This window comes from Microtus ochrogaster, linkage group LG5 (assembly GCF_000317375.1).
Source record: "Microtus ochrogaster isolate Prairie Vole_2 linkage group LG5, MicOch1.0, whole genome shotgun sequence".
Taxonomy (NCBI): domain Eukaryota; kingdom Metazoa; phylum Chordata; class Mammalia; order Rodentia; family Cricetidae; genus Microtus; species Microtus ochrogaster.
Window position 1 is genome coordinate 47,146,583 of NC_022031.1, and position 19,917 is coordinate 47,166,499.

The 19,917-nt window shown below is 41.8% G+C and overlaps 1 protein-coding gene across 3 annotated transcripts in view; it reads left to right on the forward strand.

Annotated features, from left to right (window-relative positions):
• The window catches only part of Slc44a1 (solute carrier family 44 member 1), a 158,026-nt gene that overhangs the window by 103,407 nt on the left and 34,702 nt on the right, over positions 1 to 19,917 (forward strand). Inside the window, exons 11-16 of one of the 3 annotated variants that reach the window (XM_013351888.2) lie at positions 726 to 882; positions 2,114 to 2,197; positions 7,549 to 7,686; positions 12,196 to 12,432; positions 14,508 to 14,588; positions 16,855 to 19,188. In XM_013351888.2, coding sequence (XP_013207342.2) covers positions 726 to 882; positions 2,114 to 2,197; positions 7,549 to 7,686; positions 12,196 to 12,432; positions 14,508 to 14,588; positions 16,855 to 16,878 — 721 coding nt within the window. In that variant the 3' untranslated portion in view covers positions 16,879 to 19,188. Of the gene's footprint in view, positions 1 to 725; positions 883 to 2,113; positions 2,198 to 7,548; positions 7,687 to 12,195; positions 12,433 to 14,507; positions 16,793 to 16,854; positions 19,189 to 19,917 lie in introns of those variants that run through there. The other 2 variants (XM_026786600.1, XM_005362191.3) reach the window with 2 other exon arrangements.

Sequence of the window (19,917 nt, forward strand, 5' to 3'; positions counted from 1 at the left end):
GGGGGGGGGCGGTGTCATGACACGATGGTACAGTTGCTGACTCTGGGGTTGGGTATTCCAGTTCCTCACGCTTTCCTGGGATTGCCTAACAGCCTGTTTGGGGCAGCAGACTATGGTGTAACCTAAACCGCCTTCTGTAAGAGAGAAAACCTTGTTGAGTGTCAGATGCAAAAGGCTATTGGAGGCCTCGTTTGCTTCTCTCAGAGGAACTGTTGTGTAACCAACCGCCTTGCTCACTTCAGGGCTGAGACCTAAAGGGATAAGCCACACAGCGGTCTCCTGCAATGGGCTACCAGTGTAGACTTTTTGTTTGTTTTGTTTGTGAGGCAGGGTTCACTGTGTAGCCCTGGCTGTCCTGGAACTCACTCTGTACACCGGGTTGGCCTCAAACTCAGAGATCTGCCTGTCTCTGTCTCCTGAGTGCTACCACCACACCCAGCCAGCAGTAGATTGTTTTTTTAATTTCTGTTTTCTGATGATACAACTTATTCCTCAAATATTCATTAATAAGAACTTTTAAAGAGCATTCAAATCCTCATGTCTAGGAGAGTCTTATCTAAAGTTACAGAACCGCATGGTACTACCATAGAGAAACTGAGTTTGTGGCACCTTCAAAATGACTGTATAGTATTCGCACTCCTTCAGATTCCAGACCATTTATATTTGTGTTTTCTCCGTGTTCTAGGCTTATGTTTTAATTATCTTTCTGATCATTTTTAAAACAGGGATAAAAGGAATTTGCCATTCACACCTATTCTGGCATCAGTGAACCGCCTTATTCGCTACCACCTTGGTACTGTGGCAAAAGGATCCTTCATCATCACCCTGGTCAAAATCCCGAGGATGATCCTCATGTACATACACAGCCAGCTCAAAGGAAAGGTAGGGGTACAGGTGGGAGGGGGGGGTGGCCAGGCTTTCCTGGGAGTGTATGTGCGTGGGGGTGGGTGGTGTAGGCGATAGCTTAGGCTTTCTTGGGAGTGTACGTTCTTGGAGGGCAGTTTAGGGGTTAGCCAGGCTTCCCTGGGAGTGTACGACAGACCTCGTTTCTGCATATAGTAGGATATCAACTTCTGAATGTCTTCCTCGGAGTCTAAACGAAGTGGGATCCAGCTCTTTCTCCTGGTCCCGCACCTCTGCATTGCACATGCCCTGGAGTGTCTGTCTAGTCGCTGGTTACTGGGGGTATTGAGTTAGAAACTCGTTTCTACCCTGTGTCTTTTCTAAGTGTGTTTTTTAACAAACCCATGATAACTGTGCATGCATACGGAACGCAGCATGTTCTGATACATCATGTGTTAACTGTCGAATAATCAAGTCAAACTCTTTAGCACATCCAAACCTTACAGCATCATATCATTGCTCATAGCTCTGTGGTAAGAGCATTCAAACCCTCGTGTCTAAGACAGTACCATTAGCCAAGTGTCCCTACACAGTGCAGTGGAAGTCAGTTAGTGTGACAATAAGTCTCTCATTACTGATAGAAAGGAACGGGAACAGTGGTCCTTGACACTGATCTAGGAAAAGTTTCTTTTTAAAACAGAAAAGCATAGGCAACAGAAGTAAAAGATGATAAATAAAATGATCCCAAGCCAAAAGGTTTCTCTGTGGCAAGAGGAAGCATTTAAAAGACCAAAGAGGCAAGAGAGTCTCATAATCCTTACAGCTCACAAAGGGTTGCTATCCAGAAGATAGGAGTTCCCTACCTGGCTTTGGGAATAGCATGGATTTCAATGTAGTTTAACTCAAAATCTTCCTCTACCTAGAAACCAGTTCTGGGTCCCTTTCTCATGCAGCACATTGTCAGCCATACTCTGACTCTCACCTTTTGGTGTTTAGCATTGATTTTGTCTTATTAGGTTTTAAATTCCTTGCTGGCCTATATGTCTTTACTTTTCCATATATGCACTCATTAGTAAATAAATAAATACTGATTCGAATTGTTTTTAAGATGATTCAGCCATTGTATTGAAAGAGGAAAGAAATGGGCATGGGGGCTTTGAAGCTTAGATTGTGGTTCTTAAACTTTTGTTTTTCTAGAAAAGTTGCATGCATGATGATTAGATTTTTGCTTGTGTGTTTGTTAACTATTTTACTTTCTTCCTCTGTCCAGGAAAATGCTTGTGCACGATGTATGCTGAAGTCTTGCATTTGTTGCCTTTGGTGTCTTGAAAAGTGCCTAAATTACTTAAACCAGGTAAAATATACTCACCTGACTCTCATTTTCAAATGAGAGTTATTTCTTCTTCCAAGATAAGATCGTTGAGCTTAATTGAAAGAAACTGTGGTTTTCTTCTGGTATTACATGTTGTTTTTTGACTGAGTATGCTCCAGTCCTATTCCTGTTTTTAAACTAATGTATGTGCTCACTGACATCATTATTATATTAATCTTAGTTTCAATACATGGGTAAACATGTCATTGGATTCATCTTTTTGCAAAGATAATCTCTTAATTCTCATGCTTATTTTTTTAAATTTTTGTCTTTGCAATATATTAAATACTGCTTGAAAGCTTTCCTTTAGAGGAACTCTGTTATGGGTTCTTATCCTTTTTAGACTCTGATTCTTTGAAACCACTTCTCTTGATAGAGATAGTTTGTTTTGTTCTTTTGTGTTGGTCAAACAGAGCACTACAATATGGGCCTGAGGAACATTATCAGAGGAAGTGCTATTCTTTTCTCTCTGTGTGTGTGCATGTGTCCATATGCGTTCACATGTGTGGAGCCCTGAGGTCGGTGTCTGGTGTCTTCCTCTTTTCTGTCTGTGTGTGTGCATGTGTTGGTGTTTCTTTGTGCGTTCACATGTGTGGAGCCCTGAGGTCGGTGTCTGGTGTCTTCCTCTTTTCTGTCTGTGTGTGTGTGTGTGCATGTGTCAGTGTTTCTCTGTGCATCCACATGTGTGGAGCCCTGAGATCGGTGTCTGGTGTCCTCCTCCATCACAGGCTACCTGTGTTTTGAGACAGCGTCTCTCACTGAACCTGCAGCTTGCTGATTCAGTTAACCTGGCTGGCCAGCAAGCCTCAGGGGGTCTCCTGTCTCCCCAGTTCTGGGAAGGTACATGCCACTGTGCCCAAATTTTTACATGATTCTAAGGATCAAACTCAAGTCCTCATGCATAGCAAGCACTTTGCCGACGGAGTCATCACCCAAACCCCGGGAGGTATAACTTCTAAGGTTGACTGAAGAAGTTAGCAGTTAGGGAAGCAGGTTAGGACTCCTCTGCCTTTCTACATCTAAACAAGTAGGACTTGCTATAGAGGTCTCTTACCATTTAATTGTTGTTGTTGTTGTTTATTAGTATGAGTGTGTCTGTGCCCACGGCATCAGCACGCACATGTGGAGGTCGGAGGACAATTTTATAGACTCAATTCTCTCCTTCCACCTTTAGCTGGCTTCTAAGGATCAGACTCAGGTTGTCAGGCCTGCTACGCAAGCACATTTGGCCTCTAAACCATCTTGCCAGCTCCTCCCATCTTTTTTTTTTTCCTCTCCACTTTTCCATTCCCTGAAAATCAATCGTAATGTATCGATGCCCTCATCCAACAGGTCAGCGCGAAATTGACTTTCTTACTATTCCCCTCTAAGTGATTGACTTTCCCTTCGTTTGCCTGTAACATTGCCTGTTAGCCGGAAGATGGTAGATCCGCGGCAATGGCAGCGAGCATACCCGGGCTTTGCTTTATTGAGCTCTATAGCTAACAGGAGAAAGTAGACATAATGCTTCATTATATTCACTAAGAGTATATTCAAGACATTTTTACAGATCATATTATTATCCATGGACGTATAAGTGTTTAGAAACTCATTTAAAAATAGTAACACCCAGAACAACCTGAATAAAGATCTTTACAATTTGGCCTGAGACCAATTGATAGACATACTGAAAGTCATTGTCCTTGACTTTTATTCTTAACAAAAGTAGCTTTTCCTCAGGGAGATGTGCTGGGACTGTCTCTCTGGTCTCGGTTCCCAGCCCCTACCCCAGAACCCTTTGAATATTCAGTTTCTGGGTTGCTCCTGGAATGGCTCCCTTCTAGCACTCAGCTGGCCCCCACTGAGCCTCGATGGTTCTGCCTGTATGTCATTGGTAAGCTTCTTCTCATCGCCTGGTCCTCTGCTGAGCTTCTGTAGCAGCGAGCCACACCTCTGTGAGAACTCCAAGGAAGTGACTCTGCCCTTCTTCATCTTAACCTGCAGACTGACAGCTGCTTGAGGCACAGACCTTGCTGTCTTCTCAGAGGCCAGCAAAGCGTTCTTAGGGCCGTGGTGTCTGTTATCCCCGGGCCATGGTTTGCTGCTGCTCTGGAGAGTCTACAGAGCAGCATTGAGACGCCATTTATTATTGATAGAGTGGAATTGTACAAACAGCCACCTATGAACTGCTTCTTGTTCTCCAGTGCTGGCTGTGACATGAAGGTGACGGCACATCCAGTCTGTCTGAACTCACATCCGTGCAGGGCTTGCTCCCAGCAGAACATGTTTACCTTTGGGCTTGGGACCATGCTGGTCTCACTCTCCTCCGGCAGCGTGTGGGACTAACCGTTTAACACTGTGTGCCAGCTGGTGAGCGCTTAGAACCATACAGCTTGTTTTCTGGGAGCAGGAGTCATCGCAAGACATTTTTTGTGTACCACAACACACATGTGCCCAGCATACTTGGTATTCTTTTACATTAGCAGTTCCCCAGTACAGCTCTAAATAGGCAGTATTTCCTGGGCTGTAGAGGAGCGTTGCAGCCTGGAGCATTGTAGTGCATTGCTTGTTCTCGAGGTGGAAGGAGCCTTACTTCGCCTGGTCCTTTTCATATCTCCTACTACCGCTAATAGTACATGTATTGTGTGTGTGTGTGTGTGTGTACTTAAAGAACACAAAGTAGCCGGGCGATGGTGGCGCACGCCTTTAATCCCAGCACTCAGGAGGCAGAGGCAGGCGGATCTCTGTGAGTTCGAGACCAGCCTGGTCTACAGAGCTAGTTCCAGGACAGGCTCCAAAGCCACAGAGAAACCCTGTCTTGAAAACCCAAAAAAAAAAAAAAAAAAAAAGAACACAAAGTACATTTTTATAGAAAATATTCAAACAGCTCACATTTCCTTGTTTCAAGCTATAGACTACAGCAAATAATGGATTCTCGATGAACTCAGAAGCATTTTTGGTTTAGTTAGCAAGGCTTGGATCCTTGCTGGAGGCAGCGATAACAATGGTAACAGAGGAGATGGGGACCGGTACATGAAGTTTTTTGACTCGAGGGGACTCCTGGTGGAACTGGGACATGGGTACATCACAGTTAAACCTGATTTGTTCCTATGAACCTCATTGGTTTAAATACGATTTCCTATCCAGGCACCGAGGCTCCACCTGTAATCCTAGCACTTAAGAGGCTGAGGCAGGATGATCAAAAGTTATAGATACTGAGTGAGTTATAGGCCAACTTGAGATATACAGTAAAACTGTTTTTTAAAAAATTTTAAAAAAAGATTAATTAGTTAATGAGTTGCCTACTTTTCTTAATTTAGGACATTATAATGATTTTTAAACCAGGATGCATTTTTATTAGATTTTTATTTACTTTGATGTGTATGAATCTTTGCATGCATATATGTATGCCTAGTGCCTGCAGAGGCCAGAAGAGGGCACCAGATCCTCTGCAGCTGGCTTTTAATAGACAGTTGTGAGGTTGTGACTCACCACAGGGTGCTGGGTGCTGGCAACCGGACCTGAGTCCTCCGTGTGGGAGGGTGTTTTCTCCTGGAAACACATTGTTAATAACTGGTTCATAGTCTCTTTATCTTGTCTTACAGTAAAGGAGATTAGGGCTGAGGATATGGCTCACTGGTAAAGCATTCACCTAACAAGTACAAGCACTGGAAAAATAAACAGATAAGGAAGTAAGACTTTTCTCTTCAAGGGAGTTACATCCCAGATTACTGAAGACATTTTCCTGTAAATTAGTGCATTGAAGAATTAGCCAGGCATGGTATTGCATGCCTATAATCCAAGCACTATGGAGGTAGTGGCAGGAGGATCAGGAGTTCAAGGCCATTCTTGGACATATAGCAAGTTTGAGATCAGTCGACACAACAAGAACTTTTATCTCAACAATGAAGTAAATAGATCAATAAGAGATTTGTGAAGGTCTGGGGCCATAGCTTATTAGATCACTGCTTGGAGCATTTGTGCTCTAGGTTTGGTTCACAGCACCTACATGGGAAGTAAAAAAAAAAAAAGAATTATAATAAAATATTATGCTAAAACATCATAAGCTGTAAAAACTTGAAGTGAGCATTTTAGGCTTAAAACGGTGAGGAGGAGGTCCTGTAACCTGTACCTAGCTTAATGTGGATCCTTGGCAGTACTGCAGCACAGAGACTGACCAGTTTCTTTTTCTGGAAAGAACCAGAAAATATCTGGGTCATAAGGGCCATGTGGTCTTAGTCATAAGTGCTCATTGCTGCCAAATTTTATCAGTACATTGTCTTATAAAACCTTATTTTTAAATGCTGCCAACAGGCCAGGCACAGCCAGAGCCGTTAGGTGGTGGTCTGACCATCTCTGCTCTGGAATCATGGCTATATGGGTATTCTTCTGAGTGTTTAGGGAGCCAGTGAGCACTGGGAACCGTTCTGTGTTCTTTGAGAGCAAGTCTTGCTGGAACAGTTGCTTCCCATAGTTTTTTCCAACTATGACTGTAACACAAGTTCAAAGGATGGTTTATTTTTACTTCACTCAGGCATTTTGCAGAATGTTTCAAAAGGAGTTTTCATAGAATATAGAGAAAAAAAAAAACCATGTGGAGCACTGCAGTTAGGTGATTGATTCTTTGTACCCTGCCCTCTTCTAACCGATAAGACATGTGGGCAGATGGCAGTGTAAGGAAACAATGTGAATGAATGAATGAATGAATGAATGCTATCAGAAAAATAATATTGTGACTTAAAGATATGCTGCATCTTTTAGCTTTTGAAATAAACATTCAGGTAGTAAATTATCCCAGTTTTTACGATGACAGTCTTTCTCTCACAGTCATGCTGAGTTGCTCATAGTGCTGTGACTCCCCACTGACACCACAGGCAGTGACCTATTCAGTTACACTTCTTCTTCCTCAGCTCTGGAATGCTCTGCATTTTTCAGCCAACAAAGAAATGGTTAGCAGTGCACCCCTGATCCTTCCAGTCACAATTTGAGACATCCAGGAAAGTTTAAATTATGTGGAGTTTCCAAAAGACAGAAAGTTCACGGATGTCAGACTGTGTGTGTGTGTGTGTGTGTGTGTGTGTGTGTGTGTGTGTGTGTGTGTTATTAAGTGTTTTCACATGGCCAAACTAAGAGGACTGGAAAGGGGCTCCTTTGACTGTAGCAGTTTCCATCCACCCACCCATCCGTCCATCTGTCCATCTGTACCTCATGTTCTGTGCCCACTCTTTACGTCTCATGAAAGCTGTGTGCTTGACTGAAGTCTCTTCACAAGGTGCATTGCAAACAATGTGCATGGTTTGTGTCTCTCCAAAGTGCGTTTCTGGTGACGATAAAAGTCTTTCCCTTTTGTCTAGAATGCATACACAGCCACGGCTATCAATAGTACCAACTTCTGCACCTCAGCAAAGGATGCCTTTGTCATTTTGGTGGAGAATGCTTTGCGAGTGGCTGCCATCAACACAGTGGGGGACTTCATGTTATTCCTGGGCAAGGTAAGACCAGCTGCATTGTCTGAGACAAGCGGGATGTCTGAGTAAACGTATGAAGTTTTGTTCTTTAATTAAAAAACTACCTAGCCTAGCACAAAACTGGAAGTCATTTGCTATGTGGCAAGCATTTATAACACCTTAAATATGCATTAGATACTTCTCAATTTACTTCATATGTATTATGTTCATTTAATCTTCATAATAAATTTATGAGTTAAGCTGTTCTTCTTAGTCAACAGGAGCACTGGTATAGCAAGGCTGAATTATCAGCCTATTTCTCTGTATATATTGTAAACTATAACAAATTAGGAGAGATGATGAGGAAGCTCAGTGGGTAAAGGCACCTGCTGCACAAGTCTAGCAACCTGAATTCAGTCCCTAGAGCCAGCAGCAATGTAAAGGTTCCACATGCTTGTCTTCTAACCTCCATGGGTATGTCGTGGCATGGGCATTCCCTCCCCGTGATGATGCATGTGCACAATTTTCACTGTCTCTATCCACATCCATAGATACATATGTAGAGATATGTATATATCTATAGAAACCATGTCTGTCTATAGCCATAGATACATATATATATAGATCTATATACACATATCTATATACATACAGATAGCTAGATAGCTTGAGAGACGGGTGTTCTCTCTGTTGTATAGTCTTGGCTGTCAGAAACTCACTTTGTAGGTCAGACTGACTTTGATCTCCCAGAGACCCACCCACATGTGTTTGCTGCGATTAAAGATGTGTGATATTTGTTTTTGTTTATAAGAAGGAATTGGGAGGGATATAGCTGGTTAAATACTTGCCAGCCTATGCAGAGCTACAGCCTCAATCCCCAAAAGCACACATACAAAAACAATTAGGAAACAGTCTTTGTAGTGATGAGGCTTGTCTTGACTGCTTCTTGTCAACTTATCACAAACATAGACCTATCTGTGAAGCGGGAATCTTAACCGAGAAAATGCCTACATACGATTGATCTATAGGTAAGTCTTTGGAAGCATTTTCTTCATTAGTGATTGAAAGGGAAGGCACGGTCCCTGGGTAGGTGATCCTGTGTTGTATAAGAAAGTAGGCTGAGCAAATCACGAGAGGCAAGCCAGTAAGCATCACCCTCGATGATTTTAGTCCCTGCTTCCAGGTTCCTGGCTTGAGTTCCTGCTCTGCCTGCCTTCAGTGGTGGCCCGTCGCCTGAAAGTACAAGATGAAACGAATGCTTTCCTTCCCATGTTGCTCTTGGTCATAGCAACAGAAAAGTAGCTAAGGCAGGGGCAAGATTGCACTTGGAGTCTGGAGTCTAGCTTCCTGGATTTCAATCGTGCTGCTGCCTGCTACTGGTTGTGTGACTATTGGTACAGTTGGGATAAGAATAGGGACATATTTATAGGATGGTGAGGCTTAAACTGGTTAATACATGCAGGGTATCTAGGACAGTGCTTGACACATTGTTAGTTTTTGGTGAATGTTAGCAGTTTTGGGTTTAATGTTAGATGTTATTATATAAAAATCCTTTTAAAATAGAGCTGTTAGGGAACAAGACCTACTTTCTTTAGAGCCGAGAAAAGAGTTTATTCTGTGCCACCAAAATCTACTAAATCATAAATAGCATTGTACTTAGATTTCACTGCACCAGAAGCTACTTAGGAAACTGGAAAAGAAGGAAAGGATTATAGAGATGCAGCATCACTAGAATGTTCCTCATGGTGCCTTTGACCCATCAGTGAAGTCACAACTTTGTGTCTCTGCGGTGGGGCCGTCAAGGCCTATGACCTGTTGTTTCCGTTCTTTCTGCTCATAGTCTCCTACACCTTCCCTATCTTGCCTTGATGATCTCCATCTACTCCTGGGTCACTGTCCCATTAAGCACCATTCTTAAACACTGGGTTTTGAAAAGGAAAAACAGAGGTGTGGTGGAAGCACAGCTTTATGCAGCTCGAAGTGCGCAGCTTCATGGGGAGCTGTCATCCGAAAACAGTTAAGGATAATTACTTTGAATATCTGTAATTAAAGTTTACATTGTCACAGATTTGCTTGTGGCATGTTTTTATAGGAGAGGGCGTTTTTTACAGTAAAGGTGAAATGTATCAGTCAGTGGTCCCTAAGGGCCAAGAACAGGGCTTTACAGCGTGAACTGAACGCGACACCTGGTGATTCAGCAAGGGCTTAGATTCTTTGTTTTATTTGTATTATTTTATTTAACAAATTTATAACTTATCCCTATAGTTGAAGTAGAATGAACACACGGGAGGGTGGGGGAGGAGCACAGGGGAATGGCGGATGAATGAGGAGGACTTATACTACCTGGAGCTTCCTGACCATCCCATGGAAGGTGACCTGTTACTGCTATCTTTATATTTTGTAGCAGGTGGGAACCAAAGTATGGAGAGGTCGTTAGCTGGCCACATTTTGAGCACTTGAATTTGGCAAGACTGAAGTTGATATTCTGACTTGTCTGATCTGACCAGGAACAATCATTATTACAAAGACCCCTGAAAACAGTTATAAATACAAAATAAATGTATCTTTATTTATAATAGGAACCCTTTGTAAATAGTGTAATGCCAAGTACTAGCGAAATGACTAAATTTAAGATCCAGCCTAATAAACCATTATCTTTTTGTGAGTTTCAAATATGATGAAGAAATGTATATAATGCAATCAGTGGAAAGGTTGAGCAAACCTAGTGGGTTGTCACAATAGTGTTTAAAAAGCGTGTGTCACGGATGAGAGCTGAAGCTTGGTGGCAAGCGTGTACTGAGCATGCACAAGGCTCTAGGCATGATCTCCAGCACTCCTGAACAAAAAACCAATAAGTCAACTAAAATGTCCATTAGAAGAACTAAGGCTGGTCTCAGAACATTTACGCTGGATACCCCACACTCCTCCCTGTTAGTTTCCCTAAAGACAATTCTCTGTCCATTCAGTGTGCATTTCTTCTATAAGGAAGAATTTGCAGACAGCGAAATGCAGTGGTTTTTAATTGGCTTTGTGAGTTCTGCTTCTAACATGCTAGTAATCCTCCTGAAAGGTTTCCTTTATATCGTTTATTCGCTCCACAGATGCAGACTGTTTGCCTGTGATGTGCTCGAATCCTGGGCGCTGTCTGTGTGCTAACCAGCCTGGGTGGTGGGGAAAGGAGAAATCGCTCTCCTTCTTTCCACTAGAGACTATAAGCATTTCAAGTTGAGTAGAAATTTTCTAAATGTGGTTATACATTTGTGTCATTACTTGACCATTTCTCTGGTGAGCCTTTTTTTTTAAAAAAAAAAAAACAAAACAAAACAGTTAAACTAGTTAAGTACAATGAAATTTCTTGTGTAAATTCTCCCATGTTAATTATTGGTGCCTTAATTCAGTCCTAGACACCCAGAAGTGGAATTGATTGGAGTTCTTAATGTGATTTACTAAATTAAAATTTTAATAGTAAAATAAGTGTAGGCTGGAGATAGCTTTGGGGTTAAGAGCATTTACTGCTCTTGCACAAGGCGCTGGTCCAGTTCCCAGAATCCACCAGTGTTTCACAAACATCTATTAACTCCAGTTCCAGGGAGACTCTCTTCTGGTCTCTGTGGGCACAGGGGCACAGGCACATATGTGGTGCACATAAATACATGTTTACAAACATGCATACCCATAAAATAAAAAATAAAATCTTTAATAATAACATTATAACATTGAAAGTTACTTTTAAAACAGTAAAATAAGCTTTTTCCTTACTCTGTGGCCTTGGATAGGTTGGCTGATACTTCCGACCGTGTCCCCCAGTCTGAGAAATGGGGTTGATAATGTTTAGCATTAAGTATTTGTAACATTATTGGTAAGCTGAAATAAAATGCCTTAAAAAGAACTCTGAAATACATGTGACAAGGAAGCTTTCGATGGTTCTTCACAATGACCAAGCTGATTTTTCTTTCGGTTTTAGCATGGATGTGGAAACACCGGGCAATTTTTGCTTCACACGTAGTCCAAACCTAGGCTTCATGGAAAATTACATTATACTTACCATGTATTCCACATGAAATAAAATACGAAACAGAGGACAACTTTGAAGAATAGAGTTGATTGTTGCAATGAAAAGGTTTTTTTTTTATTATTTTTGTATATAATACGATTTATATATGTAGGGATACTTTTTAAAAAAATATATATATATCAATTCCAGCATCAACAATTTTATACACGTAACCCAACTTTTTAAAAATATTCACGCATTTATCTTAAAATTTATTACTAGATTCTGAGTGGGTGAGGTTTTTCATGAACCATACGACATTTGGAAAACTGAGTTACCTTTAATGTAAGCATAAATCATCTACTGTGTGTTCTTAAATTTATGTGAGGCCTGTGAGTGACTTTCTGTGTAGTTATAGGTAGCGTGTGCATTTTAATTTGAGGTGGGACAGCCGTGTGCACCCGTCACTGGCGAAGAGTTCTTTCTAAGTCTGCAGCGATGAAGACGCCCGACTGGCGGCCGTGGGGTATTAAGTGTGGTCTCTGCTCTCTCTGATCCAGGTGCTGATAGTCTGCAGCACGGGCTTGGCTGGCATTATGCTGCTCAACTACCAGCAAGACTACACAGTATGGGTGCTGCCTCTGATCATCGTCTGCCTCTTTGCTTTCCTAGTCGCCCATTGCTTCCTGTCCATTTACGAAATGGTAGTGGATGTATTGTTCTTGTGTTTTGCCATTGATACAAAATATAATGACGGGAGCCCTGGCCGGGAATTCTATATGGATAAAGTGCTGATGGTAAGCGCTTGAAACGTTCTCCACGACTTGAGGGGTAAACGTGGGAACAGTGTTTTCAAAACACAGTGTGGTTAATTCCCACAGACAATCCGGTACTAACACTGTAGGACTTAATCACAAGTCAAGCTTGTCTTGGAAAAATGGAGGTAGGTCTTCTCGGTACGGAAGAGACCATTTCAGATCTACCTACTGAAGAATAGTCTCAATAGTTCTAAAAACTCTTCCATCCTGTCTGCCCTCTCTGCACTACACAGATTTAATTGGACTTTTAAAACATGTCTTCTAGCCACTGATCCCAGTGTCCTTCCTGAGTAGTTCTTAAAGACAAAGCCCTTTTCCTATCCTGATTGCCTTTCTCTAGCAACCACTTACCCAAGGCTATTACCATCTAGCCTGGTTAAACCCACAGGCCAGGTTAAAGGCATTCCTAATGAATACAGGGAATACAATGTCAAAAGTTTTTTGTACTGACTCTTCATAAGCATACTGTATCCAGATTTATCTATCCAGCCCCTGAAGTTTGTCTGTATTAGAAAGTCAGTTGAATTTGGAAACAATCTGAAAGCCATGTTAAAAGGCTCCGAGGTCCTGGAGAGTGGTTATGAGCATGCGCCCCCTCAGGCAGAGAACCAGCTGACAGCTCCCAGCACCCCCATGGCTCCTGCAGAACTTTCTGTTGCTTCAGCTCCAGGGGGTCCCACACCCTCTTCTGGCTTCCTTGGGCCCTGCACACACATGGTGCACATATGTACATGTGCATAAAATGTTTTTAAAAAATTAAAATATTTTAAAATCGCTGTAAATTCAGTTTTATTGTTGCTAAATGGCATCAAACTAAAGATACTTAAGACTGAATACGGTGCATTGAAACAATGAGCCATTTTTTTCACAGTGTGGGGTATCCAGTTGAATCTGAAATAAATGTGTGAATAACTTTTTTTTTTTTAGTTCAGTAGTGAAAAATTGATTGTAATTGAACTGAGCTGTTTGATACTGATAGTCCCTGACTGAGAGCATCGTGAACTAAACGTTGGATGCTTTCCTAAGTCCTCAGTGAATTCTGTCTGGTTGTTTTCTGTTGAGTTGCACCTGCATTTCGGTCTTCTGTGATAGAGCAGTTCAAGGGACATTGCTGTTAATCAATTTTATTTTTAGATAAACTCTATATAGGCCATGCTCACCTTGAACATGTGCTTTCCCTGCCTCCGTCTCCCTGGTGTTGGACTTGGAGGCGGGAACCACCATGCTCTGACAAAAACAGTTTTCCCCCTTGGTTTTCTTCTGTAGGGATGCTGAGGGTACTGGGGAAGAGTACTCTACAGGCTTTGATAGGGCAGCACAGCCCCTGGGGAGGCGCCAACTCTAACCTCTTTGGACCACACTTTATGCTTGATGCTTCCATGGCTCTGCTTCACGGAGCACTAGCTAGAGCTGGCAATAGCAGGATACGGGTGATAAGGACGGAATGCTAAGGCTAGAGAGAGACTTTGAAAGTAGCTGACCTGTGGTTTGGTTTTGGTTTCCAGGATGTAGGGGTGCTGTTTTTTAAAGGTATTTCGTTACTAGAACTACGTTCTAGGTCTTTGTTATAAGCAGAGGCTGATGAGTGGGATGTTGTGGTGCACATCTATAATCCTAGGCAGTGCAGGAGAATTGCTGTGAGTTTAAAGCCAGCCTGGGCCATAGAGTGAGTGGTAGGCTGTCAGGGCTGCATAGTGAAACCCTGTCATATATATAGTTACAAACCAGAAGCTTTTGAAGCAAACTATTTTTGGTTCATTTTATCTTCATATGGAAAACAAAACTAGACAAAAGAGATATTCTCAGTGTGGGGAAAAGCACACTCCTAAAACTGTTGGTTAGAACCAACATTATCTCTTGGAGCCATAGTGAGAATGTCAGGCTGGGAATACAGAGATTTTACATCTGTGAATTGCAATCCATCCTGACAAATTCAGTAATTTACCTGTTCACTCAAGTATTGTTTACCACATAAGGTTGCATCATTAAAATTCACCTGCTGACTGAAATCTGAAAAGATCCCCCAGTAATGCCATGTGGTCCATGTCTTGCAGGAATTTGTGGAAAACAGTAGGAAGGCAATGAAAGAAGCTGGTAAGGGAGGCGTCGCGGATGCCAGAGAGCTAAAGCCCATGGTAGGTGGCGCTGAGGAGGTGGCCGCCCTCCACGAGTTCTACTTTCACTACTTGTCTCTCTCTGTCCTCACTGACTGCACGTCCTCTGGAGAGGCGTTTGTCATCTGTATCACGCAGGACATGCTGCTCTTTCTGTTTGTCTGCTTACCCATCACGTGGATGGCAGAACTCGTGTCCCAGCTGAGACTACCATCTGTCAAAGTGAGCTGAAAGGAACAGCGCCCCTGCCAGGCTCAGGGCCAGGGGTGATGGCTTGCTCCAATCAGAACTGGTCCTTTGTTTTCTGGCTGTCAGCGTATAGTTGTCTTCCCACTGGGCATTGAGGGGCATGCTTCGAGCAGCAGTTCGTTTTCATCATTGTAGAAGGTGACCCCAGAAGTTCCTTTCAGCTCGCTAAAGTTCATGTTCCTCCTTTTTAAAAAACGATATGTTCTGTTTACATTGCCGTCTTTGCCTCTTTGCGGACTTTTTCTTCTGTTGCTCAGAATGTGCTTTCTTTGCTGTTGTTACTTCTGTCTGTTTGTTTATTTGGTTTGGTTTTGAGTTCCTTTCGCCTGCAAACAAGGAGATTTCCATCGATAGCCACATTCCATCTTGGTAAGACAGCCTGCTCTTCTCACACCTTAGCTGTAAAAGTAATCCGTTTCTCCCTTCAGTCACAGATGATAATAGATTTAGACAGAGAGATGCCTAATACTTAGGTAGAGCAGAGTGACGATCAGCTTATTACCCCCGAGTTGTTTCTCTTGTAGATATTCTCCTGGAGTGTAATAGCACATGTCTCAAATCTATACTGGTCTAACTAGAACCATGCTGCCAACTCGGCAGTGACATGAAGAATGTCACTTCTACTGCCTGGATGTCCTCATTCTTTAGGAAATAAAGAATCTAAGCCTAAAACTTTAAAGGGGCGTGTGTGTATGTGTGTGTGTATATACATATACATACATATGTACATAAAAAAAACCCTGTAAAGATCCTAGCTTGCCTCTCCCTCCTTTGTGGAAGTTGAAGCCTCCATTAAATCAATATTCATTAATAAACATTTTAAGAAAGGTAGGAATATTTGAAGTTGAAGACCAGCCAATCTTGGAATGTATTTCCAACATGACTCTTAGTAAGTAGAAGGCAAACTGTGGTAGACCAGAATACAAGTATCCCTTCCCTACCAGAAACCCTAATTTATAGACACTAATCCTAAGAGAATTGCCCGAGTTTCTTAGCATTCCGTTAGAACCCACAGCCTTCTCTCGGGAGTATTTCCAGTTTTTGGCTGTGAACGGCTCCCCAAGAAATGTGTTAAGATCTTCATTTGGGTTTTGCCTTCACTTTATGTTGTTCATCAGTTCATAGCTTTTTGTACAAGCTCAGCCCCCAAACACATCTTTTCTGTGCATTGTCCTTCTGGTGTGTTGGGCACTACAGCCTTTGACCTCCGAGAATGTCTCTCACTGTAAGTAAAGAAGACCCCCCCCGCCCCCAGAGCAGTGGGGAATGTAAGAGGCCAGCTGCCCTTCTTAAGCGTGACATTAAACATTTCTTCTCATGCCCAGTAAACATGACCAGAGTTGACAACTGCTGTCCCCCAGCCCTCGTGTCATAAGGAATCAATCACCTGAGACCTTCACCACTGAAAGTGAACTGCGTGTTCTCATGTGCTATGGTCCTCTTCAGGCGAAAGCTCTCCATGAGAGAGCGTCATGTCTGTTTTGTAATGTAATATGAATAGCAACATCCACTGCTGCCTGTCTCCCTCCATATGAGCTGTTTTCATTTAGATTTTTTTTATCCTGTACAAATATTTTTTAAAATGAGGTTGTCAGATTGTCCACTTAATAGGGGATTGTGTTCACTAAATAAGAAACTGCCACTTTTCTTTTTGAACTGTTAAAGAGAGCCCCACTAGTTTAAAAAACGTTTTAAGATTCTTGAGGTCTCTCTCCAATTCTTAGAAGAGTTTGCTGAATGTAATGCTTTGGAGATCTGGCTGTCTGCTGCCATTCAAGGATAAGGTTTCAGAGGGGAAACCCAAGCTCTCTGGGGGTGTGGGCGGCAGTAGTGGGGGAGTAGGCTATGCGTGTCTCTCTGGTGACCCTGAAGGAAGTATGGCCTGCAGTATCCCAGCATCCTAGATTCAAGAGAGGAATCTCAACTTATTTTGCCTTCTTGTTTTTGTGACCATGTGTGTATGCTAATAGCATCATTCATATCTCCTTTCAATGGTATAATTTTCTAAGATTATACTCTGTATGACTTTGTCTTCTAGGCTTCGGGAGCAAGTTCTGCTTGAACATAGCCGGCGGTTATGGACCCCATTGACATTCCAAAACAATATATACACATAACTATGTATTTGTGTGTGTGGGTGTGTGTATATATGTATATGTATGTGTGTATATATATGTATATGTATATACACACACACACATAATCAGCCAAAATCAGAGAAAAGGAACAGGGATTTAATACCTTTTTTATGCTTATTTTTGTCAAACATGTACTCCTTTCATACGGGTGGCTTTTACAAGGCAACTTCCGTCGTTTAATGTTTTCGATTGTAATTGTCTTAATGGAAATGTTAGATTCATATCTGATTAACATTTTTAATAACTAGAGGAAATTTTAACTTTAGTTACTTGACCTAGGTAAAAATTATTGTACCAAATTCTTGTGTAAGTTCTTGCAGGGGTGATTGCCCTGGTGTACGTTAAAATCAGAATCTTATTTCACTGATGCATAAGTCCTAGCGTGTCAGGCTAGGCGTGTGCGCTCAGTCTGTGTCCCCCAATCCAACAAGCCATGTCATTTTACTTTCAGAAGCATCCGAGTGGGCCCGTTTTGGGAAATTTCATAATAGCTCATGCATTTTGTCAGCCAACATTCAAAAGTAACCAACTCCTCAGGTATTTGTAGTTTACCCTAACGCTTCTATAGAAGAAAGTAGGAAAACAGAGAAAGAAAGGGGTAGATAATCTTTATTATGCAAACTTTTTTCTTGTATTTCGTCTTTTTCCTTTCTGACATTTTAGTAGCATCCACCACACATCTGTGGGCCTGATTTTAAGGGAAGCTGGGGCACCCAGCAAGTTTAGCCTTTACGTTTCTGTGTATTGATTTTCAGCTTAGGTAGTTCTAGAAGGCATGAAAGAGAGAGAAACACGGAGCAGGAAGCATTGGGAATCCCAGTGCTTTGCTTTTGTTTCAGGGGCAGGTCAGGAGCTTAGGGTTAAACGGCCATCTGTTCAAATGCTCGCTATAAAATCTGAACACACTGGCAGGTGCTCCACTCCTTGGTCATCCGTTGAGTATCCAGAGTTCTACAACGTGTAACCGAAGAACTGGTTAGTGTTAATCCTCAAGTGTGAATGTTCTTTATGTTTGGGGGTACATCTGGGGTATTATGTTTTGCTGGGTTTTTTTTTCCATTCCTAAAGCTTACCAGATATGAATGGCTAATATTCCATTGTTCTGCTTATTGTAATGGTGAATGCTTTAAGAAAAAAAAAAGTGTAATTTGCTAAGAATAATTCATGATCTGTTTATGCGATAACTCCTTTTTGTTACAATTTTTTTAAAAAAAGCTATTTTTGTTAATGTAAAGTAAATATTTCAGAGCAAATTTTTTAAACTTATTGCACTAAATACAGGCTCTGTAAAAAAAAAAAGCCTCAGCATTTATTATTCCATGGAAGGAGAATCTTTTGAAAGAAAGCATTGCCTATCAGACCTAGACAGTGAATTAGACCGGTGTTATGGAATTGCACACAACGTCCCGAGGGCTCACTAAGCAGCTGTTTGCTAATGTGCTTCCTTTCAAAGGGTTGGACCTTTAAATTGCTGCAAAAGGTAAATTGTATTTTCTTTTTTAAGTACTGGTGTTCTTTAATCTAGCTAGGCTAAATTCTGCTAAATGCCTTGGTTTCTTTTCAAAGCTCATGAATATTTCTGAACCTTCAGAGTATTTGCAATAAGAGTCTGGATTAAAATGACAACAAACCACACACACATACACAGTTAAGAGTTCATTTCTAAGCAGGATCCGGGAAACCAGTGTTGAGAGCATAGCGCTTGTGAAATAACAATTTGCCAGAAATTAACATCTAACATCTAGTGTTGCCAAATAGTGTCGCTGTCTTTTATATCATTTGAAATGGAATTTAATTATGTAACCTAACAACTGTCCTAGTAGGTGAGAGGGGGGGAAAAATCAGAGTACCGTGTGGCTCATAGCCACCCAGATTTCGGACATTCAGACACATTGAGAACTAAAGTTAGAATGGGCAGAAGCCTGGAAGATGGGTCTCCCAGCAGAAGACATTCCAGGAGCTAGCCATTTTAGGAGGTGTCCCTCCAAAGTGACGTGATGACGGACTTGAACTTGGGAATCAGGTTCTGCTCACTTGGACGTCCCTGCATCATGGACTCTTGCTGCCCCTGTTCCATGTGCTCGCAATTCCAGCTACTGGAAACCACCAGGAATGCTTTCTAATTATCATTTGCAACTAGAACTGTAATCAGAAAGAAAATTTGTATTTTTGTATAACTTGATTGTGTGCCATTTTATATAACAGGTCCTGTTTTACAAATAAATTTTGTTTTACTAACATTGTGTTTAGAAACTATGATCTATGTGTAACCATGTCATTTGAGTTCAATTAATTTCCAGGCTGTTTTCCCTGAGTACATTTTGTGTGCCATATAGTTATATGCAAATATGCATATCTATTACGCGGATGCACACAGAGAGATATTTGATGTATGGAATATCACTCTGCCCTGAGCTCCATTCTCTGACTGATTTTAGAAAGCCTGGCAGAGGCTTTTTAGTAATACTTAAGTGTTCCGCTTGGGTATCCCTGCTGCCTCTTCCTCCATTCATCTGCAAGCCATTCTCCTAGCTATGGGCTGCCTTACTGCCGTGTGCTCACCGCTTCCATCTTCCGCCCAAGTGAGAAGAACAGACCAAGAGCAAAAATGATCTGTGAAATCTGGACACCTGACTAACTTTATAAACCACTTTGTTCTGTAGTGTGACTTCCTCCTGTTTCTGGGATGGTTTCTCAGCACCACACTTTGGAGTCCTGTCTCTGGAATTAGACTAGGGGTCTCCTTTTAAAAATGGTAGTGGTGTCCTCGGTGCCACATGATCTCTGCCGCCAGATGTTTAAGAGCCTGGTGCGTGATTTAGACCTGCTGGACTCCTGCCTGCAGAATAAGTTGTCCTATTACTGTAATGTGGGAGGAAAAGGATTCATTATATTTCCATGTGAACCCATGAGCCCCATCTTCAGCAAGACGCTTACTAGTGCAATAATAATAAACCATGAAC